Source organism: Telopea speciosissima, chromosome 8 (assembly GCF_018873765.1).
Source record: "Telopea speciosissima isolate NSW1024214 ecotype Mountain lineage chromosome 8, Tspe_v1, whole genome shotgun sequence".
NCBI lineage: Eukaryota > Viridiplantae > Streptophyta > Magnoliopsida > Proteales > Proteaceae > Telopea > Telopea speciosissima.
This window is the reverse complement of record NC_057923.1, coordinates 63633738-63661290: the sequence shown is the minus strand read 5'-3', so window position 1 is coordinate 63661290 and position 27553 is coordinate 63633738. Positions and strand designations below refer to the sequence as shown.

Genomic DNA, 27553 nt, shown 5'->3' with positions numbered 1-27553 from the left:
GAAGACCTGTGAATCAAATTCCTGTGGATCAAGTCTTCAGCCGAAAACACAAAGAGCAAGTTGAGATCACCACTATTGTACCACTTCTCCAACCGTCAGAACCTGATCCAGATCCAGCTTCCGCTGCGTTACCTGGTAAGGATCCTTCTCTTGATTTACCCATTGCTACCCGTAAAGGTATTAGATCTTGCACCTAACATCCCATCACCAATTTTGTTTCATATGATGCTTTGTACCCTTCCTATTATGCATTTGTGTCCTCTCTTTCCTTTGTTTCTATTCCTTAAAAAAGGTAGGAGGCAATATCAGATCCAAAGTAGAAGACAACAATGATGGAAGAGATGACGGCCTTATCTAAAATGAAACATGGGAACTGGTGGCTCTTCCTTCGGGCAAGAAAACAGTGGGTTGCAAATTGGTATTCATTGTCAAGCAGAAACCTGATGGAACAGTAGGCAGATATAAGGCCAGGCTGGTGGCCAAGGGCTTTACCCAGACCTATGGCATTGATTATTAGGAGACATTTGCCCCAGTGGCAAAGTTGAACACAGTTCGGGTTCTACTATCATATGCTGTCAATCTTGGCTGGGATTTGCAACAATTGGATGTGAAAATGCATTCCTTCATGGAGAACTAGAGGAGGAAATCTATATGGAGGTTCCTCCAGGTTTTGCTTGTGACAAGACTCATGGGAAGGTTTGCAGACTGAAGAGGGCATTATATGGGCTGAAACAATCTCTTCGGGCTTGGTTTGGCAGGTTCCATAAAGCAATGACCTCTATAGGATACAAACAACGCAAAGCTGATCACACGTTGTTCATCAAGTGGAATGGAGATAAGATTACTCTTCTTATAGTCTATGTCGATGACATAGCGGTGACTGGCAATGATGCAGAGGAAGTCTCTCACCTAAAGACATTCTTGGGCCAAGAATTTGAGATCAAAGACCTAGGACAGCTCAAGTACTTTCTAGGGATTGAAGTTGCCCGTTCTCCCAAAGGCATCTTCCTCTCCCAAAGGAAATATGTTCTAGACTTACTTTCAGAGACTGGTTTGTTAGGGTGTCACCAATGTGACACTCCTCTGGAGGCTACTACTCATCTACTAGAGAAGGATGGTGATCCAGTTAACAAGGGGCACTATTAAAGGTTGGTGGGAAAACTGATCTATCTCTCCCACACGAGACCAGACATTGTGTTTGCTGTTAGTTTGGTAAGTCAGTTCATACACGATCCCTACTCCACTCATATGGCTGCTGTTCTTCGTATTCTCCATTACTTGAAGTCAGCTCCAGGGAAAGGGATATCTCCACATGATCATCTCCGCATTGAGGCTTACACAGATGCTGACTGGGGTGGTAACCCTGGCAGAAAATCCACTTCAGGCTATTGTACCTTTGTCGGAGGTAACCTTGTCACGTGGCGAAGTAAAAAGCAAAATGTGGTGGCTAGGTCTAGTGCTTAAGCAGAATTTCGCGCCATGGCCCAGGGCATATGTGAACTATTATGACTTCAGAGTTTGCTCTAGGATATTGGTGGTTCTTTTCATCATCCAATGATGTTGTACTATGACAACAAAGCGACAATCAGCATTGCTCACAACCCAGTGCAACATGATCGTACTAAGCATGTGGAGATCGACAGACACTTCATCAAGGAAAAGCTAGAAAGTGGGCAGATCTATATACCCTTTGTGAAGTCAGGAGATCAACTTGCAAATGTCTTCACCAAAGGGCTAAATGGAAAGCTGTTTCATCCTAGTTTAATCAAGTTGGGCATGCATGATATATTAGCACGATGCCTCTACCAAGCTCAGACACATCCGGCAGAGACACTCCACTGACAACCGGAAGAACAGACATATTGCAAATTTTTGGGGCCTTGACACTGCCCTTTTGCGGCCTTCCTCCTCTGCGTAGGCTGGTTGCCGCCCCTTGCCCCCCCCTCCTCCCTTCCTCTCTCCTCCCTTCTTCCTTTTCTTTCTTGTATATTGGTTCTCTTTCCCTGCCCCCATTTGGGGTTCGGTAATATATTCATTTACCAAAAAAAAAAAAAAAGATATATATGCACCAACTTGAGGGGGAGTGTTAAGTTATGTAACCCGATAAGGGTACTTTGGGCATTTCTTTTTGTTATTTTGTTTCTTATTTCTCTCCTTAGCTATCATAGTTGGCTATGGAGGGTATACTTGTAATTTTGTTCCTATTAATGAAATCTATATGCAGAGGGCTGAGGAGAGACATAACTCGTTTTTTTTTTTTTTTTTAAAACCTGAACCTTCTCTAAGACCCGGGCCAGCCCCTGGATTTTTATTAAGATTCAAAACGAATAAAGAATACAAGGGGGGACGTAATAACCCAAGCTAGCTTAACTCTCTACTCTTCACAGTACCCAAACCCAATGAAAGACAAAACCCTTTACACTGTACATTATTTTCGCAAAACCGGCAAGCCTGCTCTGTCTTCCCTAATAATTCGCTGGAGCGCCTCTGAAAGCTGGCCTCCAACCTGAAACACGACTGAAGAGCCAGAGTCACAAGCAAGATTCGCCAACCAGTCAGCCGCCCTATTACTTTCCCTGAAAGCAAAGGAGATCAGCGGCCGAGTAGACTCCAACAGGGCTAGAATTACCGGGAACCAATACCAACCTTTCCAAAGGTTGCACCTACTGGTATTAACCATTCGAATAGTGGAGGCCGAGTCCGAGTCAACCACAACTTCTGTAAAACCCAATTCCTGGCACAGCTTCAAACCACCCCGCAGGGCTCTCAGCTTTGCAATCGAATTCGTGCAGGCACCATAGAAATTTGAGAAGGCTACCACAACAACACCCTCAGGGTCCCTGATAACCCCCCCCCCCCCACCGCCTGCACCTGGGTTGCCCCTACAAGCACCATCCACAATAAGCTTTACTGACAAGAAGGGGGGGCACCAATAAACCGGGAACGGGCGCCTTTGCAGGGGGGAGGGGGCTTTTAAGCCAAAGCACTGCAAAATTAAACAATCTTTGGAGTAGGATCGACACTTGGGCGGGTAGGGGAGGCCTTTGATCCAAGTCCTGATGCAATCAATAATAGAGCCCGCAGAGCGTCGACGTTCTCCATGTTTCCTGTTATTCCTTTCCTTCCAAAGCTCCCACACAATCAATGAGGGCAAAAGCCCAGTAATGTAAGCACTACGGCTGCTACTACTCGCCGAGCCATGCTAAAGGAGGATATGGCTCCTGACATCCTGATGCGGAGGAGCAACAACATCGAAGATGCGAGAGAAAAACCCCCAAGCCTTTGTTGCGGTGCCACCCTACAGCAGGCAATGATTCGTGGTCTCAGTCCTTGGGCTTCCACAATAGTCACATCTGGAGGCCAGGGGAACACCAACAGACATTAAGGACGCATCCGTCGAGATCTGCCCATTCAGGAGCTGCCAGGTAAAGAATCCCATCTTTGTTGGCAGCGATAGGCTCCAAATCCATTTAGCATAGGTAACCTCATTCCAGGCTGCCTTGGTAGTGAACTGGCCATCGCTGGAGTTGGCCCACACCAACACATCTTCTTTACAAGAGACTGCAAAGGCCCCATTCACAATAATCTGCTGAACCGCGGTGGAGTCAATCTTGTCCAGCAACCCCTGCTTCCAAACTCAGTCCTCATCCATTGCATCCCTGATCCGCAAGCCAGTGTCAACAGAAAGAGCATTGTCCATAGTATCAATCCATGGGCCATCCCCTACCCAGTTGTCAAGCAAGAAAGAGATATTTCCGAAGCCAATCAACCATCTCGACTTCGCCAACAAGGAGTCCTTGTGCTCTAGAGCACTCCTTCACGACTTTGAGATAGACCCACACGACCCGGCTAAGGCAGTGTGAGAGTTCTTGAAAAACTTGGTCCTAAAGAAAACACTCCACAGAGATTGGTCAGATAGAATCCTCCAAAGCCCCTTGAGCCTTAGGGTGAGGCCAAAATCCTCCAGGACCCTGATCCCCAGCCCTCCTTCCTCAACAGGTCTGCAAACCTTCTACCACCCAACCCAGTGTCGGCGTTTTCCCCACTCAGAACACCCCCAGAGGAAATCCGTAAAAATGCCATAAATCCTCTTAAGGACAGCCTTAGGTGGCTCCAACGTGGCTAGGATATGGATGGGCATGGAGGTAAGCACATGTTTCAAAAGCGTCACACGTCCCCCAACAGACATCAACCTTCCCTTCCAACTTGCCACTTTGTTTCTTATCTTCCCAAGCCGATCATAAAAAAAAAATCAATTTTCAGTCTTTTAGAATAGAGCGGGCTCACAGGTAAGATATCGGCAGCCTTTTCCTAGCAAACCCAATAACCATTCCCACCATTCGAGCCTTGGCTGCAGAGACCTTGTTGCCAAGCACAAAACAGCTCTTCTGCTTGTTCACCAGCTGTCCCGAGAAGTCTTCATAACTACTGATAAACCCCATCACCAGTTTTAGAGAGCTCTTCAAGCCCCTAGTGAAAATGATGGAGTCGTCCGCAAACAAGCAGTGGGAAACACCAGGGCACCCCTTGGGGAGCAAGAAATACGTCGTGCGCCCCTCTGTGAATAGGTTTTTTAGACCCCGGCTGAGAACTTCCTCTGCTAGAATGAACAGGATAGGCGATAATGGGTCCCCTTGTCTCAGACCCCTGGAGGGCTTGAAAAAACCCGAGGCCCTGCCCCCCATAACTATAGAGAACCAACAGTTCTCTACCGTTTTCCTGATTAAGTTGATCTAGGCCTTAGCAAACCCGAACCTCATAAGAACCCGATAGAGGAACTCCAATAGGTCATACGCCTTCGCCATATCCAGCTTGAGGATCACGTTTCCACCCCTGGCCTTCCTGTTTAAGTCCTGGGTAACCTCTTGAGCAATGGAGATGTTGTCATACATGCACTTGCCCTGTACAAAGGCACCCTGCTCTTCTGCAACCAAGGAGGGAAGCACCCCTGCCAATCTGGTGACACCAAGCTTGGCAATAATTTTATAGTGAGGAGATACATAACTCACTCAAGCATTTCAGCCCTCATTCTCTTCTCTCATCTACTAACAAAAAATAACTCCCAAAAGACCAGAATACCCCATTCTGGTGTACATTATTCAACACTCCCCCTCAAGTTGGAGCAAAAACATCAAACATGCCCAACTTGACTAAACTAGGATGAAACATTTTTCCGGGCAGTCCCTTGGTGAATATATCAGCAAGCTGATCAGTAGACTTCACATAAGGGACACAAATCAGCCCTTCCTCCAGTTTTTCCTTGGTGAAATGCCTATTCACTTCAACATACTTGGTACGATCATGCTGTACCGGATTATGTGCAATGCTGATTGTAGCCTTGCTGCCACAGTACAACATCATAGGGAGACGGACAGGAACACTAAGGTCTTGTAGCAAATCTTTTAGCCAGAGCAACTTACAAATGCCTTATGCCATAGCACGAAACTCTGCTTCAGTACTAGAACGAGCCACTACATTTTGCTTCTTGGTACGCCAAGTGACAAGGTTGCCACCTACAAAAGAACAATACCCAGAGATAGACTTCCAATTCGAAGAACCAGCCTGATCCGCATCAGTGTATGCCTCTATCCATAGGTGACCATGAGGAGACAGGAGAATGCCTTTCCTTGGAGCTGACTTCAAGTAGTAAAGAATGCGAAGAACAACCTCCATGTGGGAAGAGTAGGGATCATGCATGAACTGACTCACAGTACTCACTGCAACAACAATGTCAGGACGAGTGTGTGAGATAAATCAACTTCCCCACTAGTCTTTGCTACCGACCTTTATTAACAGATCGCAGCTATCTCGTGCATAACGAGTTTAGTCCCACATCGCTCCGTGGTGTCTACCCTCTGTGCTTATATGTGATCCTATACCTTCCCCTGTTAGACCGGTTTTAACGGGTGTGCTGGCGCGGTCTATATCTGGTATCAGAGCCAGGGCGGCCCGGGGTGATGTCATTGCGGCTATCTCGTGCGTAACGAGTTTAGTCCCACATCGCTCCGTGGTGTCTGCCCTCTGTGCTTATATGTGATCCTATACCTTCCCCTGTTAGACCGATTTTAACGGGTGTGCTGGCGCGGTCCATATCCTCCTTCTCTCTAAGACGAACATTAGAATCCATAGGAGTATCTAAAGGATGACATCCTAGCAAACCAGTTTCAGCCAATAAATCTAGGACATACTTCCTTTGGGAGAGAAAAATGCCTTTAGAGGATCTGGCAACTTTAATCCTCAAAAAGTACCTTAGTTTTCCTAGATCTTTAATTTCAAACTCCTGTCCAAGAAAAGTCTTCAAACGGCTGATCTCATCACCATCATTGCCAGTGACCATACTATCATCAACGTAGACTATAAAAACAATGACTTTCTCGCCAACCCTTTTATAAAAAGAGTGTGATCAGCATTACTTTGCTTGTAGCCCACAGAAATCATGGCCTTGTGAAACTGGCCAAACTAAGCTCTAGGTGACTGCTTCAGCCCATAAAGTGCACGCTTCAATTTACACACTTTGCCTTGGTTTTTGTCACAAGAGAACCCTGGAGGAACATCCATATACACATCTTCATCAAGTTCTCCATTGAGAAAGGCATTCTTCACATCCAGCTGCTGTAAATCCCATCCATGATTGACTACACAAGATAGTAAAACTCGGATAGTATTCAACTTTGCAACAGGGGCAAAGGTCTCCTGATAGTCAATCCCATATGTCTGAGTAAACCCTTTTGCCACGAGACGTGCCTTATATCTATCCACAATGCCATCCACCTTCTGTATCACTACAAACACCCACTTGCATCCATCCAACAGTCCTTTTTCCTGGTGGAAGAACTATAAGCTCCCAAGTGTCGTTCTTTTTCAAGGCTTCCATTTCTTCCATTATTGCTGCTTTCCATTTTCCATCTGATAGAGCTTCCTGCCAGTTGTTAGGAATACGAACAGAAGAAAGAGAAGAAACAAAGGTACGAAAAGATGGAGAAAGGGAGTCATAAGAAACAACATTGGATATAGGGTGCTGAGTGCAAGCCTTGACACCTTTGCGTACTGGTGAGAAGCAAGTTCTGGAGACAGGTTCGACAATTGGATGGATACTGGTGCTGCAGTGGATTGAAGCTGCTTATGTTTCCTCATATAGGTCTGCACATTAGATTCATTAATCCTCCTCTGAAATTCACTAATGGTCTTCTGGACTGGAGTTTTCTCCCCCTGAATAGGAATGTCAACAACAGTGTCTGTGATGGTCTCCCCTGTATAGGAACCTCTCCCCTTGAGGTAGAGGGAGGATTAGGAGTAGGATGAACAGGAGGAACAAGAACAGACCCATTATGAACATACTGCAGGGGAGGTTCTATGGTCAGCACATCTTCACTAACACTCTCCCCCTGAAGAGGTGGAGACAAATAATATGAGACACTCTCATGAAAGACAACATCCATACTTACCATAGTACGTTGGGCAGGAGGATAATAGCACTTGTACCCCTTTTGGGTAGCATAGTACCTTAAGAAAATGTAGTGGAGACTACAAGGCTCAAGTTTACCAGGGGACCTAGCATCCCTAGCATACCAAACACCCTAGGTGTAACAACAAAAGAAGAAGATCCAAGTAAATAAGCAACAGTCAGGACAACGTCTTCCTAATAAAAGGACGGGACATGTCGAGCAAACATTAGTGCTCTTGCTACCTCCAAGAGATGGTGATTCTTCCTCTCAGCCACACCATTCTGGGCTGAATTGACCTTCCGTATACTCTGTCCCATTGTCACTTCTCAGGACTTAAAGAGTGGCATTAAATTGGGTCTGAACCATCTTGTGAACAAGCTGAAAACATGAAAAAACTTCATTTTTTGTGTGCATCAGGTAGACCCAAGTGAATCGGGAATAACAGTCTATGAAAGTGACATACCACCGATGACCAGAAATAGAAGCTTTTCTACTAGGAGTGCACACATCAGTATGAACCAAATGAAAGAAGGAAGAAGACCTTTTATTAGAAATAGGATAGTTTGAACGTGTCTGTTTGGCCAAGACACAAGGCTCACAAAAAAAACCTTCCTTATTACAACTTTTAACTAATGCTGGAAATGAATGTGATAAAGTTCCTAAGGGGGGGTGTCCTAGTCTAGAATGCCATTGGTGTAATTCGGAGGAGAAAGATGCAGGTTGACAGAACTGAGAAGGTAATGGTTGCGTAGCAAGAGGTTCACCATCAAGCAGGTACAATCCACCATGCACTTTACCCGCTCCAATCGTCTTCCCCGAGTCCAGTTCCTGAAAGACACAATGAGTAGGAAAAAATGTCACTTTATAATTCAAATTTTTGGTAATACTACTAATGGAGAGAAGGTTAGTAGTGAAATTGGGAATATGCAACACAGAAGACAAGGTAAGAGAAGGGAAACAACTAATGGATCCTTTCCCGGAAATAGATGAGAGGGATCCATAAACTATTTTGCCTTTATCCTTGCCAAAAGTAGGTGCACATGGTATTATAATACTGATAAAAGGGACAGCTCCAACTGCTTGGTAGAGTGGATTCTGTGACGGAGTTTATAGCACTGGGCGGCATTCCCAACCTGAGAATACGTGTCCTTGGCGTCTTCCATATTTTGGCAGCCGTATCAAGGAGAAGGTAACGCTCGGCAAGGTCTTGTTCCATGGAATTAACAAGATAGAACATGACCAAGAAATTAAAATTCATCCATCGATCATATGCATGACCAGCCTCCGTAGGCTTGACAATAGTGCCCGTGATGTAGCTAGAAAGACCACGGGAACCAATAGTGAACAAGCAAGAACGAGACCATAAGAGATAGTTGTTGCTATTTAACTTGATAGGGTTCACCGGAAATGGAACAAAGTCCTGTTGCGACAAACCATCAGAACCAAAGGAAGCAGACGTGATCTCCGAAACATCAGACATGGTGGCTGGATAACAAAAATCGTAGAAAAAAAATCCCCAATAAAAATCAGATCATAGAGAGGGGAAAAGGGCCCTTGGTAGGAGTCAATTCACCACCAAGGGCTAAAAAAGAAGGCAGCAAGGGTGGAGAGACCTCCTGCGAGAAGGAAAGAGAGGCTGAGAGGCCTGTCGGGGCTGGTGGAGGCCTGGCGGAAACCTGTACAGGCTGGCGGAGGTCGGCGGGAGGCTGGAAGGCGCTGACGGAGGATGGTGGTGGTGGCGGAAGGCTGGCGGAAGAGTGGTGGTGGTGGCGGAAGGTTGGCGGTGTTTAGGCTATGGCGAGATCAAGAAAGAGGAAGAAGAGAAAAAAAATTTACTAACCATATTCCCGGATGAATTTTGGCCAAAACCGGTACCTATGGAAGCAGTCTGGGGCACAGAGGCGATGTCGACTGGCGAAGAAACCATCAAGGGCAAAGACGCTGGAGCCGTTAAAGGATGCAGAGTTGCAGCAGAGTGCAGAGTCGATGGAGAATCAGACAAATGAGTACCAACATGCATAGGAGGATGCAAAACTTCCTGGAGAAAGTGACGACTCGAGGGTTAGTCTGGAGAGTTGTAGAGGAGAGGAGCTGCCATCACCTCGGGGACAGCAAAATGGATCTCCACAGAGGCAGCGGCGGGTATATCTACATCCGTAGAATGCAAGTAGGAGAACCAGATGTTATTGCTGGTCCTTGTTGTAGGGAGGCATAAGGTTTCAGAAGGAAGGCCAAGGCATGTTGCGACAGGTTCAGGAGAGTGGCAGGGTTGGGGTGATGGACCAATGGTCCTAGGAGGGCTATGGACCAGTGGAAGGAGGGGGAGGGGAGGCGATGGCGGTGTGGCCTCTTCGAGAACTGGATAGAGGGCTGTGATGGCAGCGAAATCATTGGCGAGAACGACGACGACCTCTGTAGGAACTGCGGTAGTTGGAAGGAAGAGGGGGGGAGTTAGGGTGAGAAAGGGATTGATGTGGAGGAGGGTATATGGTGGGAATATGCAGAGTTGGAGAAGAAGAAGAAACTGAAGGATTAGGGACAGCACCACGTAGGGAAGCTTTAAAAGTGGTAGCAGCATCACCTGAAGAATGAGGAGCTCTTGCAGAAAGGTTCTCAACTATGGTATCATCTCCAGAGGGAGTAGGGAAGTCCTCAACAGCAGCAGACTTAGGGGTGTATTTGATTGTATCATGGTCAAAGACCTTGCAGATTATGCACTGGGGAGGAAGCTCCTCTTAGCAAATGGGTTGATTAAACGAAAGCCCTTCATCATTAGTCACCAAGAAGGAAGAAGGAGGAGTTTCATCAGGCGAGACCTCTAGTCCTCTACATAGATTCGAGCAAAGGCCAGGTGATCTTGCCCTTTTGTTCTTCCATCAGAATAGAGGGGCTTCCTAAGAACCGAGCCCACAGTGCTAAGACCCTCTTCACACCAGAAGTGGAGAGGTAGACCTAGGAAGGTGATCCACAGGAGAATGCTACTAAGTTCCACCCATTGCAGCTGGAGGTACCAATCCCAATGGCGGAGGAAAAGTGGTTTCCTACCCACTTGCCAAGGCCCTCCCTCTAGAGCTTGAATCATGTTGTCTTCGTCAGAGAACTTGAAGATGATGAACCCCTTGTCTATCAGGTATGTGTCCAAAAAATCCCTTTGATTTTCCATTGCTTCGTGAGAAAAAGCTTGACTCTGTTGAATGGCGGTCGGCGGCCAATGAAGTGGCCTACCAGAGCATTTTGCCATTTGGAAGCCTCACGGGCAAGGAGACTATCCTGGGCAGAGAGCAGTTCTGGAGGACCCAAGTGAGTGGGACAAAGCGGAGGGGGAGACGCGCTCTGGAAGGTGAAGGTGCTTGGCTAAAGAGAGCTCCAAGTCACACCCTCTTGGGAAGAAGGGGAAGGGGTGGAAGTTTCAGGGAGAGGAGGGGATAGGATGGGAGGGGGAAGCTTGGTTAGTGGCGGCACCAAACCGGGGGCCAGCCATGGAGGCGGGCACCCACCGTATGGGACTCTCAGGTAGGAGAGGGTTGCAGAGGGGCTCTCAGAAAGGAACCCGTGGTAAAAAAAGGGTGTTGAAATAGGCTGTTTACCCGATTGGGGTAAGCAGTCCTAGTTTGATTAGGATTAGTCCTACTAGTCCTAGCTGATTAGGATTAGTCCTAGTCATGTTAGGAGTAGTACTAGTCGATTAGATTCTCTTTTTTATTTTATTTTATTGTTTTTCCTCGCTGAGTCCTATTCGGCATTCCTAGTTGTATTAGGAATTCCTAATAGGATTAGGACTGATCTAACATTCCTATTTGTATTTTGTTTAATTGTATTTCAATTCTCTATAAATAGAGGGCCTTGGGGATCGGTTAAGATCACTCAAGCATTATATTTCACTGCTGTTTACATGGTATCGAGCCACTTCTGATCTGAAGAAGCAGCCCTCTCGAATTTCTGGTTCTTTCTTCTCCAACTCTCGAAGCTCTTGGTTCTCTCCTTCTCTAACAGCCTCGGTTACTAGCTCTCTTCTTCTCCACCACTCTCGGACTCTCTATCTCACTTAGGGCAGCAACTTTGAGGTGAATCCAATGAAGATATAGCTGCTGCCCTCAATGACACCTCACTGAAGATTGACGACACTGGTGTGATCTAATTCTGCCGGCAGATTCCCTCCATCTTTAGAGATCAAGCTACTTCTTAAACTACAGTTTGACTTCTGGTTCTTTGGAGACTAGTTCTTGCCATTATTGGTCCACACCATTCCTTTATAGAAGACTGCAGCCGTGGATTAAATTCAGATTCCAAACCTGCGATACTTCTGTATTTTTGTTTTTTGCCCTAAATTTTGATAAATTTAGGGTTTCTTATTAGCTCATCCGAAGGAGCTAATTTTTGGAGGACTTCTTCCCCACTACTAGAGGAGCACTCGATCAGTTTTTTAGCCTATTCTCGGCTGAAATTGCTGCAACTTCAAAACCCATATTTCAGATTTGATTCAATTTTTAAGACCTTTTTTTCAAATTTGTGGATCGATTTTTTCCTGGCTGAACTATGGGTGATTCGACACAACTCTGCTACTTCGGAGGGGATGGTCGACTAGGAATGACTTCCTTCCCTATGGTGCTGCCATCAAGCTTGATGGTACGAATTATTTAATGGGGCCAGATCACTATCCTGATGTGGCTGGTAGGGGATTCATTGGCCATCTTCTCGGCACCACCAAACAACCAGTGAAGAAGGTGCTGCCCGTACTAAATGGGCTGCGAACGATGCTATGGTGATGTCATTTATTTTAAATTCTATGACCACTGATCTATCCAGTCAATATCTCCTCCTTGACATTACTACTCAGATATGGACTGCTGTCAAGGGAACTTATGGTCGATCAGGAAGAGGTGCTCAGGTTTATGAAATCAGGAAGACACTCCAAACCACTACTCAGAAGGAGATGTCTGTTACTAAATACTATGCTGCCCTCAAGTGTTTATGGCAGCAATTGGATCATTATGCTAGGTTTCAACCTACTACTACTGATATTACTGCCTATTATTCTTATGTTGATCAGTTTCGGGTCTATGATTTCCTAGCTGGACTCAATGATGATTATGACCCTATTCGGGTGCAAGTCCTTGGTCGGGTTCCTTTCCCCACTTTAGAGGAGACCTTTTCTTATGTTCACAGTGAAGAGACACAAAGGGCTGTCATAATGCTTACTCCCAAAGTTGAGAGATCAGCCTTACAGACTGCTGGCTCCACTTCTTCTGACAGTATTGCTACTACTACCACCAAAGAGCCTGTGAAGTGTGAGCATTGTCATAAACCATATCCCACGAAGGCTCAATGTTGGAAATTACATGGGAAGCCAGCTGATTTTGAGGCCAAACGTGGTCGTGCTAAGTCTAAAAACAAAGCCAAGCACACTGAAAGTGTAGCTCCAACTCCCACTGCTGACATCGGTTTCTCCTAAGAAGAACTCCAGGCTCTACGTCGTATGTTGAACACATCCGCTGCCTCTACTACATCTGCTGCCAATTCAGGTTCTTTCTTTGCCCATACAGGTATTTCCTTTGCTGGTCATTGTGCATCAGTAGTTTCCACTCCATGGATCATAGACTCTGGTGCTACTGATCACATGACAGGTTCTTCCAGCCTTTTTAATACATATTCTCCTGCTTCTGGTAAGGATAAAGTCAAAATTGCTGATGGGTCCCTCTCCTCCATATCAGGGAAAGGTTCCATTGGTTGTTCTCCTTCTCTTACCCTGTCATCTGTGTTGCATATTCCCAAATTTACAACTAACCTTCTTTCCATTAGCAGTATCACTAAATCCCTGAATTATAAAGTGACTTTTTTTCCCACTCACTGTTTTTTCAGGAACTGGACTCGGAGAAGACGATTGGATCGGGTAGAGTGCATGACGGATTGTACCTGCTTGATGGCGATCCTACACCTACACCGACTTTACCATCGGCATCTTTCTCTTCTGAATTACATAAATGGCACTCTAGGCTAGGCCATCCCCCATTAGGTACTTTATCCAATTTATTTCCAGCATTAGTTAAAGATTGTAATAAGGAAGACTTTTTTTGTGAGCCTTGTGTCTTGGCTAAACAGACATGTTCCACTTATCCTATTTCTAATAATAGATCTTCTTCCTTATTTCATGTTGTTCATACTGATGTGTGGGGTCCTAGTGGAAAGCTTCCTTGTCTGGACATCGGTGGTATGTCACTTTTATTGACTGCTATTCTAGGTTCACTTGGGTATATCTTATGCACACAAAAAATGAAGTTTTTTCATGTTTTCAGCACTTTCATCAGTTGGTTAAAACCCAGTTTAATGCCACTCTTCAAACTTTGAGGAGTGACAATGGGAAAGAGTATATGGAAGGACAGTTCCAAAAATACCTTGCTGCCCATGGAATTCTCCATCAGACCAACTGTGTCGACACTCCAACCCAAAATGGTGTGGCTGAGAGGAAAAACCGCCACCTCTTGGAGGTGGCTAGAGCTCTTATGTTTGCTCGCAGTGTCCCTTCTCTTTATTGGGGGGATGCTGTCCTTACTGTAGCCTATTTAATTAATAGGCTGCCCAGTCGTGTTCTTCTTTCCAAAGCCCCTATTGAGCTATTATGTGGCTCTTCTTCCTTTATAGTTCCACCTAAGGTGTTTGGTTGCGTTTGTTATGCCAGGGATACAAGGTTCCCTGGTAAACTTGACCCACGTAGTCTCCGCTGCATTTTCTTGGGATACTCTGCTACTCAGAAGGGGTACAGATGTTATTACCCTCCATCCTGCACGACTTTTGTCAGCATGGATGTTGTTTTTCATGAAAGCGTCCCATATTATATGTCCCCACCTCTTCAGGGGGAGAGTGTTAGTGAAGATGTGCTGACTATTGACTCTCCACCTCCACTTCAGTCTGTTTACCATGAGTCTGAACCTGTTCGGCTTACCCCTAATACTTCCCCTGAGTTAGGGGGAGAGGTTCCTATACAGGGGGAGACTATTTCTATTCAGGGGGAGCAATCTACCCTTGTCCAGACTCCTATCCAAAGGACTATTAGTGAATTTCAGAGGAGGATTGATGCTAGTAACATGAAGACCTATGCAAGGAAACATAAGCAGGTTCAATCAACTATTGTTCCAGTACCCATCCAATTGCCGAACCTGGATCCAGAACCTGCCTCTCCACTTGGTAATGTTCCTTCTCCTGAGTTACAAATTGCTCTTAGCAAAGGGATCAAGACTTGCACTTAGCATCCCATATCTCATGTTGTTTCTTATGACTCCCTTTCCCCATCCTTTCGTGCTTTTGTTTCCTCTCTTTCTTTTGTTCGTATTCCTAACAATTGGCAGGAAGCTCTATCAGACGGAAAGTGGAACGCAACTATGATGGAAGAAATGGAAGCCTTAGAGAAAAATAACACATGGGAGCTTGTGGTTCTTCCACCTGGGAAGAAAACCGTTGGATGTAAATGGGTGTTTGTGGTGAAACAGAAGGTGGATGGCACTGTGGATAGGTATAAGGCACGACTTGTGGCCAAGGGGTTCACTCAGACACATGGCATTGATTACTAGGAAACGTTTGCACCTGTTGCAAAGTTAAATACTGTTCGTGTGTTATTATCTTGTGCAGTCAACCTTGGCTAGGATTTGCAGCAACTAGATGTAAAAAATGCCTTCCTAAATGGAACACTGGATGAGGAGGTATATACGAACATTCCACCAGGGCTCTCTTGTGACAAAAATCAAGGAAAAGTGTGTAGGCTGAAGCGTGCACTTTATGGGCTGAAGCAGTCACCTCGAGCATGGTTTGGCCGGTTCCATAAGGCCATGATTTCTGTGGGCTATAAGCAGAGTAATGCTGATCACACACTCTTTCTAAAGAGGGCTGGTGAAAAACTCACTGTTCTTATAGTCTACGTTAATGATATAGTGGTTACCGGCAATGATGGTGATGAGATCAAACGGTTGAAGACCTTCCTTGGACAAAAATTTGAGATTAAAGATCTAGGAAAGCTACGATACTTTCTTGGGATTGAAGTGGCCAGATCTTCTAAAGGTATTTTTCTCTCCCAGAGGAAGTATGTCCTAGACTTATTGGCTGAAACTGGGTTGTTAGGCTGCCATCCTTCAGATACTCCTATGGACCCTACTGTTCGACTCAAGGAGAAAGAGGGTGAGCCTGTTGACAAAGGCCGGTACCAAAGACTTGTAGGGAAGCTGATTTATCTCTCACACACTCGTCCTGACATTGCTGTCGCCGTGAGTACTGTGAGCCAGTTTATGCATGATCCTTACTCTTCCCATATGGAGGCTGTTCTTCGGATCTTGCACTATTTGAAGTCAGCTCCTGGAAAAGGAATTCTTCTGTCTATGAATGGTCATCTACGGATAGAAGCATACACTGATGCTAATTGGGCTGGTTCTGCAGATCGCAAGTCTATTTTTGGGTATTGCTCCTTTGTAGGTGGAAATCTTGTCACATGGCGTAGCAAGAAGCAAAATGTAGTTGCTCGTTCTAGTGCCGAAGCTGAGTTTCAAGCTATGGCACAAGGTACTTGTGAGAAGATCTTGGTGTTTCTATTCGTCTTCCTATGATGTTGTACTGCGACAACAAGGTTGCAATCAGCATAGCACACAATCCTGTACAGCATGATCGTACCAAGCATGTTGAGGTGGATAGGCATTTCATCAAAGAGAAGTTAGAAGATGGGCTGATTTGTATTCCCTTTGTGACATCTGCGGATCAACTTGCTGATATCTTCATCAAGGGATTGTCTGGAAAATTGTTTCATCCCAATCTAGTCAAGTTGGGCATGATCGACATCTTTGCTCCAACTTGAGGGGGAGTGTTGAAATAGGCTGCTTACCCGATTGGGGTAAGCAGTCCTAGTTTGATTAGGATTAGTCCTACTAGTCCTAGCTGATTAGGATTAGTCCTAGTCATGTTAGGAGTAGTACTAGTCAGATTAGATTCTCTTATTTTATTTTATTTTATTGTTTTTCCCTCAGCCGAGTCCTATTCTGGCATTCCTAGTTGTATTAGGAATTCCTAATAGGATGAGGACTGAGGTAACATTCCTATTTGTATTTTGTTTAATTGTATTTCAATTCTCTATAAATAGAGGGCCTTGGGGATCGGTTAAGATCACTCAAGCATTATATTTCACCGCTATTTACAAAGGGATTGGAAATTTTCACTATCCCTTGCCAATGAGAATTGCAACCTGGAAAACCCAACACTCAGCAGATCCCGATTCCAAGCTCAAATAAGGAATCAGGAAACAGGATGGGACCTGTGACTATTACAAAAGACAGTAAATAAGATGGACTTGTTTTACAGCAGCTGAAATTCAGGGATCAAGTCTTGTAGTGGGAGCAAAATGCTAGGTGAAGGATCTTCCGGTGGGCATTGCAGTGTTAAGGGACCCAAAGAAAAACAAAAAAGTGTCAACTAGATTTTTCCAACAGCATTTCAGAATCCATACTGATGTCACTGTGAATTTCTTCATCTAAAGGGCATACCCACTGCACGAGGCTCCCGCCACTACGGGATCTGGGGAGGGTCATGATGTACGCAGCCTTACCCCTGTTTTTGCAGAGAGGCTGTTTCCAGTGTGAATTTCTTCACCTATCTAACAAAAAATTTTCCTGTCTATAAAAGAAAAAAAATCTATCAAAGGATAAGATCTTATTTTGAATTCTATCCAAATTTGATTTGGCTCATGTAAATTGTTTTATAGAAAAAAGCAAAAAAAAAAAAAAAAAAGAAAAAGAAAAATGCTAGTGCAATTTTTGGTTTTTTTCTTCTTCGTGTTATTTTGGTGTAGCTCAGATGTGCTGATAAGAGCTTCATGATATTTTTGCATTTTGGCCACCGTGAAGGAAGGGGACAACATATGGAAGGTTATACCTTTTGCAGTCGTGGAAAACAGCTATTTTTAAAAAAATTAAAATTTATATCCATATTAATGATAGAGGCCAACATGCACATTGATCTGAACAGGACTTACTGGCATATTCTCTGTATTCCCCAATGCAGTCATCAAGGACAACCAAAATCCGAGCACACCCTTAGGCCGTTGAGTTGGTGACATAGCCATTGACACTTTGGAACGAATTTCAGAGATGTGAAGGACCCTGTAGGTTCAATAAATAGGTTCTCAAAATTAAATTAACAAATGTATAAAATCTATGATAATTTCAAGAAAACATTTGTCATACCCAATTTTTATAATTGGGTCAACTGAAACGGCAGTTGTCTGACTGTCATAAAACCTACTGAGATTCACTTGCTGGATCATTTCATGAAGGCGCCATATAATTGGTTCATGGATGTTTATCAAAAATGCAACATTTTCAGGACCCTGGTGGATTGGAAAAATCACAATTAATTAGAAGCTACAAAAACAAATTTCCAGGTGTCAATAAAAAGAATAATCTGAACTGAGAAAAAAGTATCAGTCCTTACATGGAAACCAATATATGGGTAGATATGTAAATCTAGTGACCCATTTGATTGTGCTGTCAATGACAATTTCAAGATGTAATCAATTTGTTCTCCAACTTTCTGTGGCCTTAAGATAACAGGCATTGGTGTCAATGGCAACTGGTTATCCACTTGGATTGCATGCATCTTTAACTTGAACCTGTCATATGAAATGACATGAGAATATTTATTGAGAAAAAAAAAAAATTATTCATTAGAACCCATGCATGTGAAGCACCCAATGAATAAATACAAACACCATCAGAAGCTCTGAAATTACTCCTAGGTAAGAAAGCTACACAGATGATGAGTTCATTCCTAATGAAAGGTTGTTTCATAGGCCAAGTTGCATGTGTTCAAAGAAAAACCTACCTACTAATTCCAGACCCCAAGCCAGTGGAATGTGAAAGATGAAGATTCTGCACCGAAAGATAGAGTATCTCCTCAGGAGTATGGTCAATAATGGATAACCCCAACTCTGCAAGCTCAACAATGACATGAAATTCACAATCTGCCACTGAATGAGATTGTTGATATTGCAAATCATTATCAGGCATATGAGACAAAAATGATGGGGATCTTCTGGGCATAACTGCAGACAGTCCATTTTCTGGCATCCAGTCACTAATTTTAACAACATTTATCTTCTCTTCTTTTAGAACAGTAATATGCAAAGCGCTAATAGGTCCCTCAGATACATTGATTGGTTGGTGGTCAGCAACCTCGTCAATATTATACTTCTCTGATTTTGATGGGTCAGCTCCATCCACCATGACTTCCAATAACCGTTGCCTACCAAGATCTTCCCAAAAAAAGGAAGCTGCTGAATTAGGAAGAAGACACAACCAAGAATCATTGGTACCGTCTACTTGTTGAAAACGTATAGGTAAAAACATTGAACGATTTTCAATCCTGTTAAGAAGATTGGTAAGGCATGATAATTAGATACTACCCCAAGAAAAAAGAACCTTTGCATAGTTCCAAAAATTCATGAAGCAATTGTGAATCATGCACTGGATTTTGAACTTTACTGTTCATTAAACAAAACTTAGAGAGCGTTTGAAAATAATCATTCTCCTTCAATTTCCTCCACATTTTCTCATGATCAGCCAAAAAGGAAGTTCAAAACATTGATAGTAAAATTGTGGCTACAGTTTTACCTGTAAGGGCTTGACAACAATGCAGGGCGAAAAACAACTTCATAGTGTGAACGTTTTGTTCCACTTCGTACTTCAACTCTGACATACATACAGTCACTTCCGGTATCATTCTTCATAGAGACACACATCACACCCTCACTTCCAATGCTAAATGGCGTACTCCATTTGTATCCTTCCACACGCAACTGAAATCAGGCCAAATGGTGCTTATAAGTCAAGTGATGATAAACTACATGTATGAATAAGAAAAAAACCATCCAGCCATTAAAAAAGACAACACTTGCGAACCTTCAACAGTTCAATATTTGCACTGGATTGCCATTGAAATTGTTTTGGAGGAACATTAGGATGGATCAGTTCCACTGGTTGAGTACCACATTGCTGCAGTGCAAGACTGCGACCAATCTTATTGATAAATACGGTCTGTGGTTGGAAACATACAACCTGAAAAACACATAAATTTGGCGATTCAGACTATAGATGCATAGGTCAGCAAACATCAAGAAAAACAATTCATAGCTTATTTACCATTTCTATAAGAAAAGAACAGTTTGAGGAAGGGTTACAGTATTATCGAATCACAACTATTAGATTCAAGCAATGTATTTAAATCTATCAACACTATATTTATGAGAGTTTTACTTTATGTAGGACAAACTTGGGTTTTTATCGAATCACAACTATTAGATTCAAGCGATGTAATCAAATCTATCAAGACTATATATATGAGAGTTTTACTTGATGTAGGACAAACTTGGGTTTTCAATTAACAAACATTCTATGGTGTTTATAAACTGTAGGCTTGCAAAAGATAGCTACAAATTACATTTTTAAATACCAAATAAAATCACTTAGAACATAATTCAGATTCAACACTTGAAATTCTGCTAAGAAGAAACAAATCAAGCAAGAGAAAAGATAGGGACATGAGTAGGTAAAGTAGATATAGGTCTCTTCTCCTTTCAACAAGTACCAATCTTGCAAAACCATAGTTGTCCTGGCGCCTAGACGAACCGAGGCGTTGGAGGGGACATGGTTGCAAGGCGACACCAACAAGGTGGCCAAAATATCCATCTGGGTGACCAAGGCGGCCACCTAAGTGACGCCTAGGCGATGCCTTGACAACTATGTGCAGAACTGCAATGGAGTTGCACTATTTAAAAATCTTGAACAAGATAACCACAAATGGAAGCTTAAGCGAGACACACATACATTAACTGAAGGAAACCCACATAAAGACCAAAATCCAAATACAGAGACATAATCTATTCAACTTCTGTGATTTCAATCAACAATGTCATAAAGAATGAGTAAAAAGAAATCAATTTCGTAAATTTTATGATGAAATCGAGTTCAATGGAATCCATCAATTTTGTGCAAGCTATTTAAATTAATAACAAATATAATCAACTTGTGACGAATCAATTCAACTCAATGCAACCATGGTTCAAAATTTTGACCTTTTGGCCAAAATTTTAACTATATATATATATATGTATCAGTTTCGACATAGGTCAAAACAAAAAGAATGGCGAAACACATGGAATCCTAGGTTTCAGCGAAAATTTTGGTGGATTTGAGCCACATTTGGGCAAATTTCAATTTTGAAAGTAATTTTTTTTTAAAAATTATTTTTTTTTGCAAAAAGTGGGTAAATATATTTTGATTAGTATTCAATTTTTTATGTGTTAGATATCATATACCGATCTACGACTTCACAGTGTTGGATTTAATTTTATGTTTTTAGTTTTTTTTTTATATAATTTCCGATTTGAAAAATTGATTTTCTTCAAAGCAATTTTTGAAAGGTCCAACATATATACGCTGGGGCTCAATTTTATATATGTTAGGCATCAACATAGCATTGGCTGATCTACAGCTTCATAGAGTCGGGTTGAGCCTGAAACTGTAGTCGAGTGTGCCTTTATGAGTAGTGAAGCACCCTTCAAAAAATCAGAACCAATAGAAATCAACAACACCAAGATCGATAGTTGTCAGGGTTTTGAGAAAACCCTGTTTTGTTGGAAAAAATCGATTAGAGGAGGTGGTCTTCAATACGATTGGAGATAGGAACCTATCCAGAAAAGAAACCCTGCTGCAGTTCTTGGTCTTCAATGAGGGAGATTGGTTCATTGTAGTGGAGATGGAAGCAATCCAAAAAAAACTTGAAGCTCCAAATATCGTAGGCAGGTTGCTTGTCCCTATCAATAAAAAACTCCTTAGCATGGAATGAGGTAATAGAGGGCAGCAACTGGATCTGTGATCACCTCATCAGTGTTGCCCTAGTGGGAGAATAAAGCACAAAGGAGATCAAGACAGAAGGAGGGAAGAAGAAGTCGAGCGTGAAAGGGGGAGGGGAAGAAGAAATCGAGAATGGAAGAAGGGAAGGTCCCTAATTCAAAACCTGCTCTGATACCATGTTAACAGATCAGAATTAGAGTACAATAATGCTTCGATAGTCTAAGGCAGAGCCCAAGCTATGTATTTATAATAAAGAGTCAAAAAATACAAGGACATAATTGGAACTAACATAGCCAACATGGCTGTACACATAATAGAAAGACGAAAATGTCCAGAATACCCCCACGATATTCTGGCCCATACAATCCAACACAACACTCCCCCTCAAGTTGGTGCAAATATATCATACATGCCCAATTTGGAGACCAGTGGATGAAAACCTTACAATTTAAACCTTTGGTAAACACATCAGCTCGCTGGTTAACAGAACTTACAAAATGTATACAAATGATCCCTTCGTCAAGCTTTTCTTTGATGAAATGCCTATCAATCTCGATATGATTCGTCCTGTCATGCTGGACTGGTTGTGAGCAATACTAATGACAGCTTTGTTATCACAGTAGAGGCACAAAGGGTCTTCAGAGACAACTCCCAAATCACTCAATAATCCCTTAAGCCATATGAGTTCGCAAACCCTTTGTGCCATGGCACAATATTCAGCTTCAACACTGGAGTGTGACGCAACAGATTGTTTCTTGCTTTGCCATGTGACAAGGTTAGCCCAAAGAAGGAATAATATCCAGAAGTAGATCTCTGATCATCAATAGATCCAGCCCAATCAGCATTAGTAAATGCTTCTAGTCTCAAGTTCCCATTGTTAGAGAAGAATACCTTTCCCAGGGGCAGATTTTAAATACCTCAATATACGATGCACTGCTTCAAGATGAGACATCATGGGCTCATGGAGAAACGACTAACAATGCTGACATCATATGCGATATCAGGTCTAGTGTGGGACAAGTACATCAAACGACCAACGAGTCTTTGGTACTGTTCCCTGTCAACATCATATGTGATATTAGGGTTGGATTTTTTAGGCCCTGAGTTAGTGTCGGGTTAGGCCAGGCTTTATAAAACCCTAGCCCAACCCTGCGTCCCTTTAGCTGGGCCCAGGCCCAACCCGACCCTGACTCAGGGTCTGAAAAATCCAACCCTGACCCACCCTCAGGGTTGGGCCGGGCTGACCTTGATTGGCCCTAATCATGGGGAGGGGGAAGGGAGATGCAAGGGCTGGACTGGGCCGGGGAGAAAATTATCAATTTTATCCAAAGTAACATTATAATAAAATGTTTTTATCACTTATTATCTTCATATATAATATATTAAATAAAAAAAATTTGGGTGACATTTAAAGTTTATAATATATATATATTATATCAATATATATTTTATAGTATAACTTAAAATAGGGTCGGGCTGGGCTGGGCTAGGCTCAACCCAAGGCCTCAACCCTGGACTGACCGGCCCTGACTCGGGGTTAGAAATTTCCAGCCCTAACCCACCCTCAGGACCAAGATATCTCAGCCCAGGCCCTGTTCGGGCTCAGGGCAGGTTCAGGCCGACAGGGCCAAAGTTGTACCCCTACCGATTGAGGTGGAGCAGTGGTGGTAGGTTTTTTATGCCAGGTTCCTCGAGAAAAAATCTTCAAGGTGTCAAGCTCCCCAGACTCACCCTGAATTAAAGGTTGCTCCTATTCTCCCTGGATCAAGGGCTGCTCCGGTTCTTGCTTTGTTATACCATCCTCAAGCTCTATAAATGGGTCATCCACTGTAGGAACATACACATCCAATGGAGTAATCAAGTCCTCTTCACTAACAGACTACCCTTGAAGAGGACTATGCGTAGGAAAATAGGCTTCAAATTCCCGAAAATTACATCCATGGTAACCAACATCTTCCGTGTAAGTGGGTGGTAGCATTTATATGATTATATTCCTTCTGGGTAGCAGAGTAGCCCAAAAAAATGCAGTGGAGTCCCTTGGGATCAAATTTCCCATGGACATAATGATTGCGAGCAAAAACTACACAACCAAAGACATTAGGAGGAACCACAAAGGAAGAAGATCCTAAGAGAACACCAAGAGGGCAGCGAGCATCGAGGACCCGGGAGGGCAACCGATTGATGAGATAGGCAACAACAAGTACAGCATCTCCCCAAAACCGTGGAGGAACAGCCATGATGAACATAAGAGATCTGGACACGTCCAAGAGATGTCAATTCTTGCATTCAGCTACACCATTCTGGGCAGGAGTATCCACACAAGAAGTTTGATGAATTATCCCATTAAAAGACAGGAAATACTGAAATGAGCTCTCCATATATTCTTTTCCATTATCAGTCCAAAAAATCTTGACATGAGCATCAAACTGGGTCTGAACCATTTTATGAAACAATTGAAATAGGAGAATACATCGCTTTTGTGTCACATGGAGAAGTAAGAAGTAGACAACTGCAGTAAGGTCTAATGTTGAGGTTGAGTATAGAGATATGGCTCATACTGCAGTTGAGTTGATATAATTGAGATCACCTTTTTACGAGCTTGGGTTTCCGGTTACAACAACAAAGTCAGTCTTATCCCAACTTAATGGAGTCGGCTACATGGATCCAAACAAAACAAAGTAGGGTAAACTGCGGTTAAGAGAGAGAGAGAGAGAGAGAGAGATGAAAAATGGAAAATGACACATGAAGGATAGAAATAAATGGAAACATGAAAGATGAAGGGTGAAAGTAAGAGGAAAAAGGCACAACCCAACGAGTCAGGAGAATCTCAGCTAAATGGGGTCCGCTACACTGATCCATGCCCTCCAATAGGCTCTATCCAAGGTCATACTTGGTACAAGACCTAGACTATGCATGTCCTGCCTCACAACATCTCCTATGGTCATTTTAGGCCTGCCCCAAGCTCTTTTAACTCCTTCAATCGGAATCATATCATTCCTCCTTACTGGGGTGTCCCTAGGCCTCCAATGAATATGACCATACCACCTCAAACGACTCTTACAGAGCTTGTCATTGATCAAGGCCACTCCCAAGTCAGCTCTAAAACGATCATTCCGTATTTTATCTTCCTAGTTTTTCCACACATCCATTTTAGGATCCTCATCTCTTGCAGCTTAGGTTTCCGGTTACTAAAAATATAAATGTCTTGTGATAATCAAACTGCAATCTACATTGCTACCAACCTAGTTTTTCATGAGAGGACCAAACACAATGTGGTCGATTGCCACTATGTGAGGGATGCAGTGATGAGGAAATTGATTGCTACTCCGTTTGTTGCTTCTAAAAATCAATTGGATGATATATTCTCTCAGCCTCTGTTTCATCCCATGTTTTGGGAAGGTTGTACCAAGCTGGGTATGGGTGATGTATCTGCTCCAGCTTGAGGAGGGTTAAGATCATAGTTGACAAGGTGTCGCATCCAGGTGCCATGGTCGCCTAAGCGGGCACCTTAGACGCCTTGCTTCCAGGCCCCCACCAACGCCTTGGGTCGCCTGGACACCATGACAACTATGGTGAAGATTATATTTATTCTGTTTAGTATAACCGCAGGGGGTATTTGGTATTCAGTTGTGTGGTTAAGGGCTTATGTGTGATAGTGGTTATATTATGGGTATACTTGTCCCTGTTTTTATTTCATTAATATAAATATAGTCTGAAGCCCAACAGTTCTCTCCATATAGCTTGGGCTCTTCTTCTCCTTCTCTCCTCTCTCTCTCTTCTACATCATTAGCACTGATTTCCTGTGTTTGATACTGTTTCAAAATTTAACCAGGGCAAAGGAAAAAAAGAAAAGAACAGGAACCCTTGGGGGGGGGGGGGGGGGAAGCTCAATGGGCATTCCTTGCTGGACCTAGATCATGAATGCATGTTCTTACTAAGTATAAAAGATCCTTCATTCCCAGTGTTTAGTCATATTTTGAACCAGTTTGATAATCAAGGAAGCATATATTCACTATCGTTTAGTGCCCTACGTGGTAGAGGATTACATAAAAATCACAAGAAGATGAAGAAATCAACCTTTGTCCTGTCCGATGTCATGTTTAGCAGGGCTGAAAGCTTGTAATAAGATCCATCTGATGCAAATGCCTTAACATCAACCCGTTCCTATAAATAAACAAGTTTATCCATCATGGACTCGAACAAACTACCTGAAATCATAAACATGGAGAAAAAAACTGTCCACTTAGATGGTTTCTCACCTTGTTTTCCAGCTCAAGAAGAGAAATTCCAGGAGTGTAATATTCAGAACAGCAAATAGCAACAGCAATTCCCACACGTCGTGATAGATAAGCATCATTTCGGGACTGAAAAGACAAACCCCCACCACGGCTTACATAGTCCTGTGGAGATAGCATGACAGGAGTTGGACTTGTGTCCTCAATTACTTCTAGTACTTGAATGTTTCTCTTCGTGCCAGGATTTCTATTATCATTTGGATTTATAGGATTTTTCAAGTTCTTCTTAGCAGATTTAATTGTTCTTGAGGGTAAAAGTGAATCAGTGTCTAAGTTGTTCGTGGTCTCAACCTCCACCACCCGATATGCCAATGGCAAAGATGATTCATTACTTATCCAATATGGAACAAAAAATCTGATTGTCTTCGGAGCAGCACTAGTTCCTCCCATGTCACGTTCAATGCTCACATGTAGCCTCCTGCACATATGATGATTATGAATATCAGAAAATGGAAACAGTTCTAGTTTAGTTGGAGATTACTATTATTCTTGCCTGGATTATGAAAGCTCAAAGCTTCAAACAGAACTCTTTCTGACATGATGTTATTTTCAGACGCTTCAGTGCAGTGTAAATTTTGTATCAGATGCATCAATCAAACCACATAAGGTAACACCATAAACTCATCATCAAGAAAATACAACTGATTACTCATCACACATCTTTCCAGTTCTGTTATTTTATGAAGTTTGACATACACAGAAGTAACTGCTTGTGTATATTATTTTGATGAACTCAGATGAAGTAAGCTTCAAGTCACTAGTGAGTAGTGACTGTATCCGTTAGTGACCAGGGGTTGTACTTGCAACATCTATATGTCACCTCTGACATGCACTAACCAATGGTCTATTAGAAAGGTGAGTTCCTTGATTCTGTAACTCGTACCACATCATGAATATAGTTATGTTTTAAAACCCAGACCAGATATAGTTATGGGTAATTTTTAAAAGACAAGACGGTCTAACTGGTTAGACCATTACTCATTCATGCTTTTAGGTCAGCCCTACCACATGGAAGCATTTTAACCATCCAAAACTGTTTGATACAGACAACTGAACTATCCAGAAAAACACAATGAGATGAAAAAAAAGTGAAAACAATTCAAGGATTTGGTTAGGTGGCTCACAGAGAACATGAAGAACAAATTCAAGGGAAATAGAAGAAGTGACGTGGACACTACCCTTACCCGAAATACAAGAAAGAGAACCACTAGCGATTCTAACATTTTCCTTACCAGAATAGATAGAGTAGGAGTCATAACACTGAGCTATGCCAGTCATATGGTTAGTGGCTCCGGAGTCAATGACCCATGAAGAGGCAGTGGAAGAAGCAGATGTAGAGGCCTGTAAGGTGGAAACTGAAGAATCCTGCACTGTAGGTTTAGAAGAAGAGCTATTTGGATATGATATAACCCTACGAAACGCTGCAATATCATCCTCAGTGAGAGAACTGGTGTCCATCTGTAGTCTAGATAGATATCCCATAGGTTCAACCTCAGTCATCATAGTGTGTGTTATGGCTCCCCCTCTCCTGCTCCATGCATACCAATTACCAGGGGGGCAGCCATAAAGCATCCAACATAATGCATCACTGTCATTCCCTTGGGGTGGCCCTTGGTCTCTTCCTCCGATCTCTGACATAATGTAGGAACACACGTAGAAAGGGGGGATGATACCCAAACCAAATGGGGAGTACACACTCTAACCAAATAGAGACTATTCTTCCCAGGTAGGACTTCTCCAAAAAGGAGATTCACAGAAACAGTGATAAAACATCCATAACAATAATATTTCCACTGTAAATCGCTTCTAGCATGAATTACAAGGTGGAATCATCAATCATTACCAACCAACTTGGCCAAATGGGAGCCTATAGATCAGAAGTGCTCGTGAGATGCCAAAAACGGCTCAAAGAAGCGCTAAAAAAATGCTTACC

General features: G+C 43.0%; 1 protein-coding gene across 2 annotated transcripts in view; it reads right to left on the bottom strand.

Moving 5' to 3' along the window:
- Positions 1 to 27553, bottom strand: part of LOC122672780 — a 254565-nt gene that overhangs the window by 30920 nt on the left and 196092 nt on the right. For both annotated transcript variants that reach the window (XM_043870268.1, XM_043870269.1), the window contains 8 exons: positions 25585 to 26038; positions 25403 to 25489; positions 19373 to 19528; positions 19085 to 19269; positions 18297 to 18836; positions 17907 to 18084; positions 17660 to 17802; positions 17449 to 17575 (listed from right to left, as the gene is read on the bottom strand). In XM_043870268.1, coding sequence (XP_043726203.1) covers positions 17449 to 17575; positions 17660 to 17802; positions 17907 to 18084; positions 18297 to 18836; positions 19085 to 19269; positions 19373 to 19528; positions 25403 to 25489; positions 25585 to 26038 — 1870 coding nt within the window. The remainder of the gene's footprint in view (positions 1 to 17448; positions 17576 to 17659; positions 17803 to 17906; positions 18085 to 18296; positions 18837 to 19084; positions 19270 to 19372; positions 19529 to 25402; positions 25490 to 25584; positions 26039 to 27553) is intronic.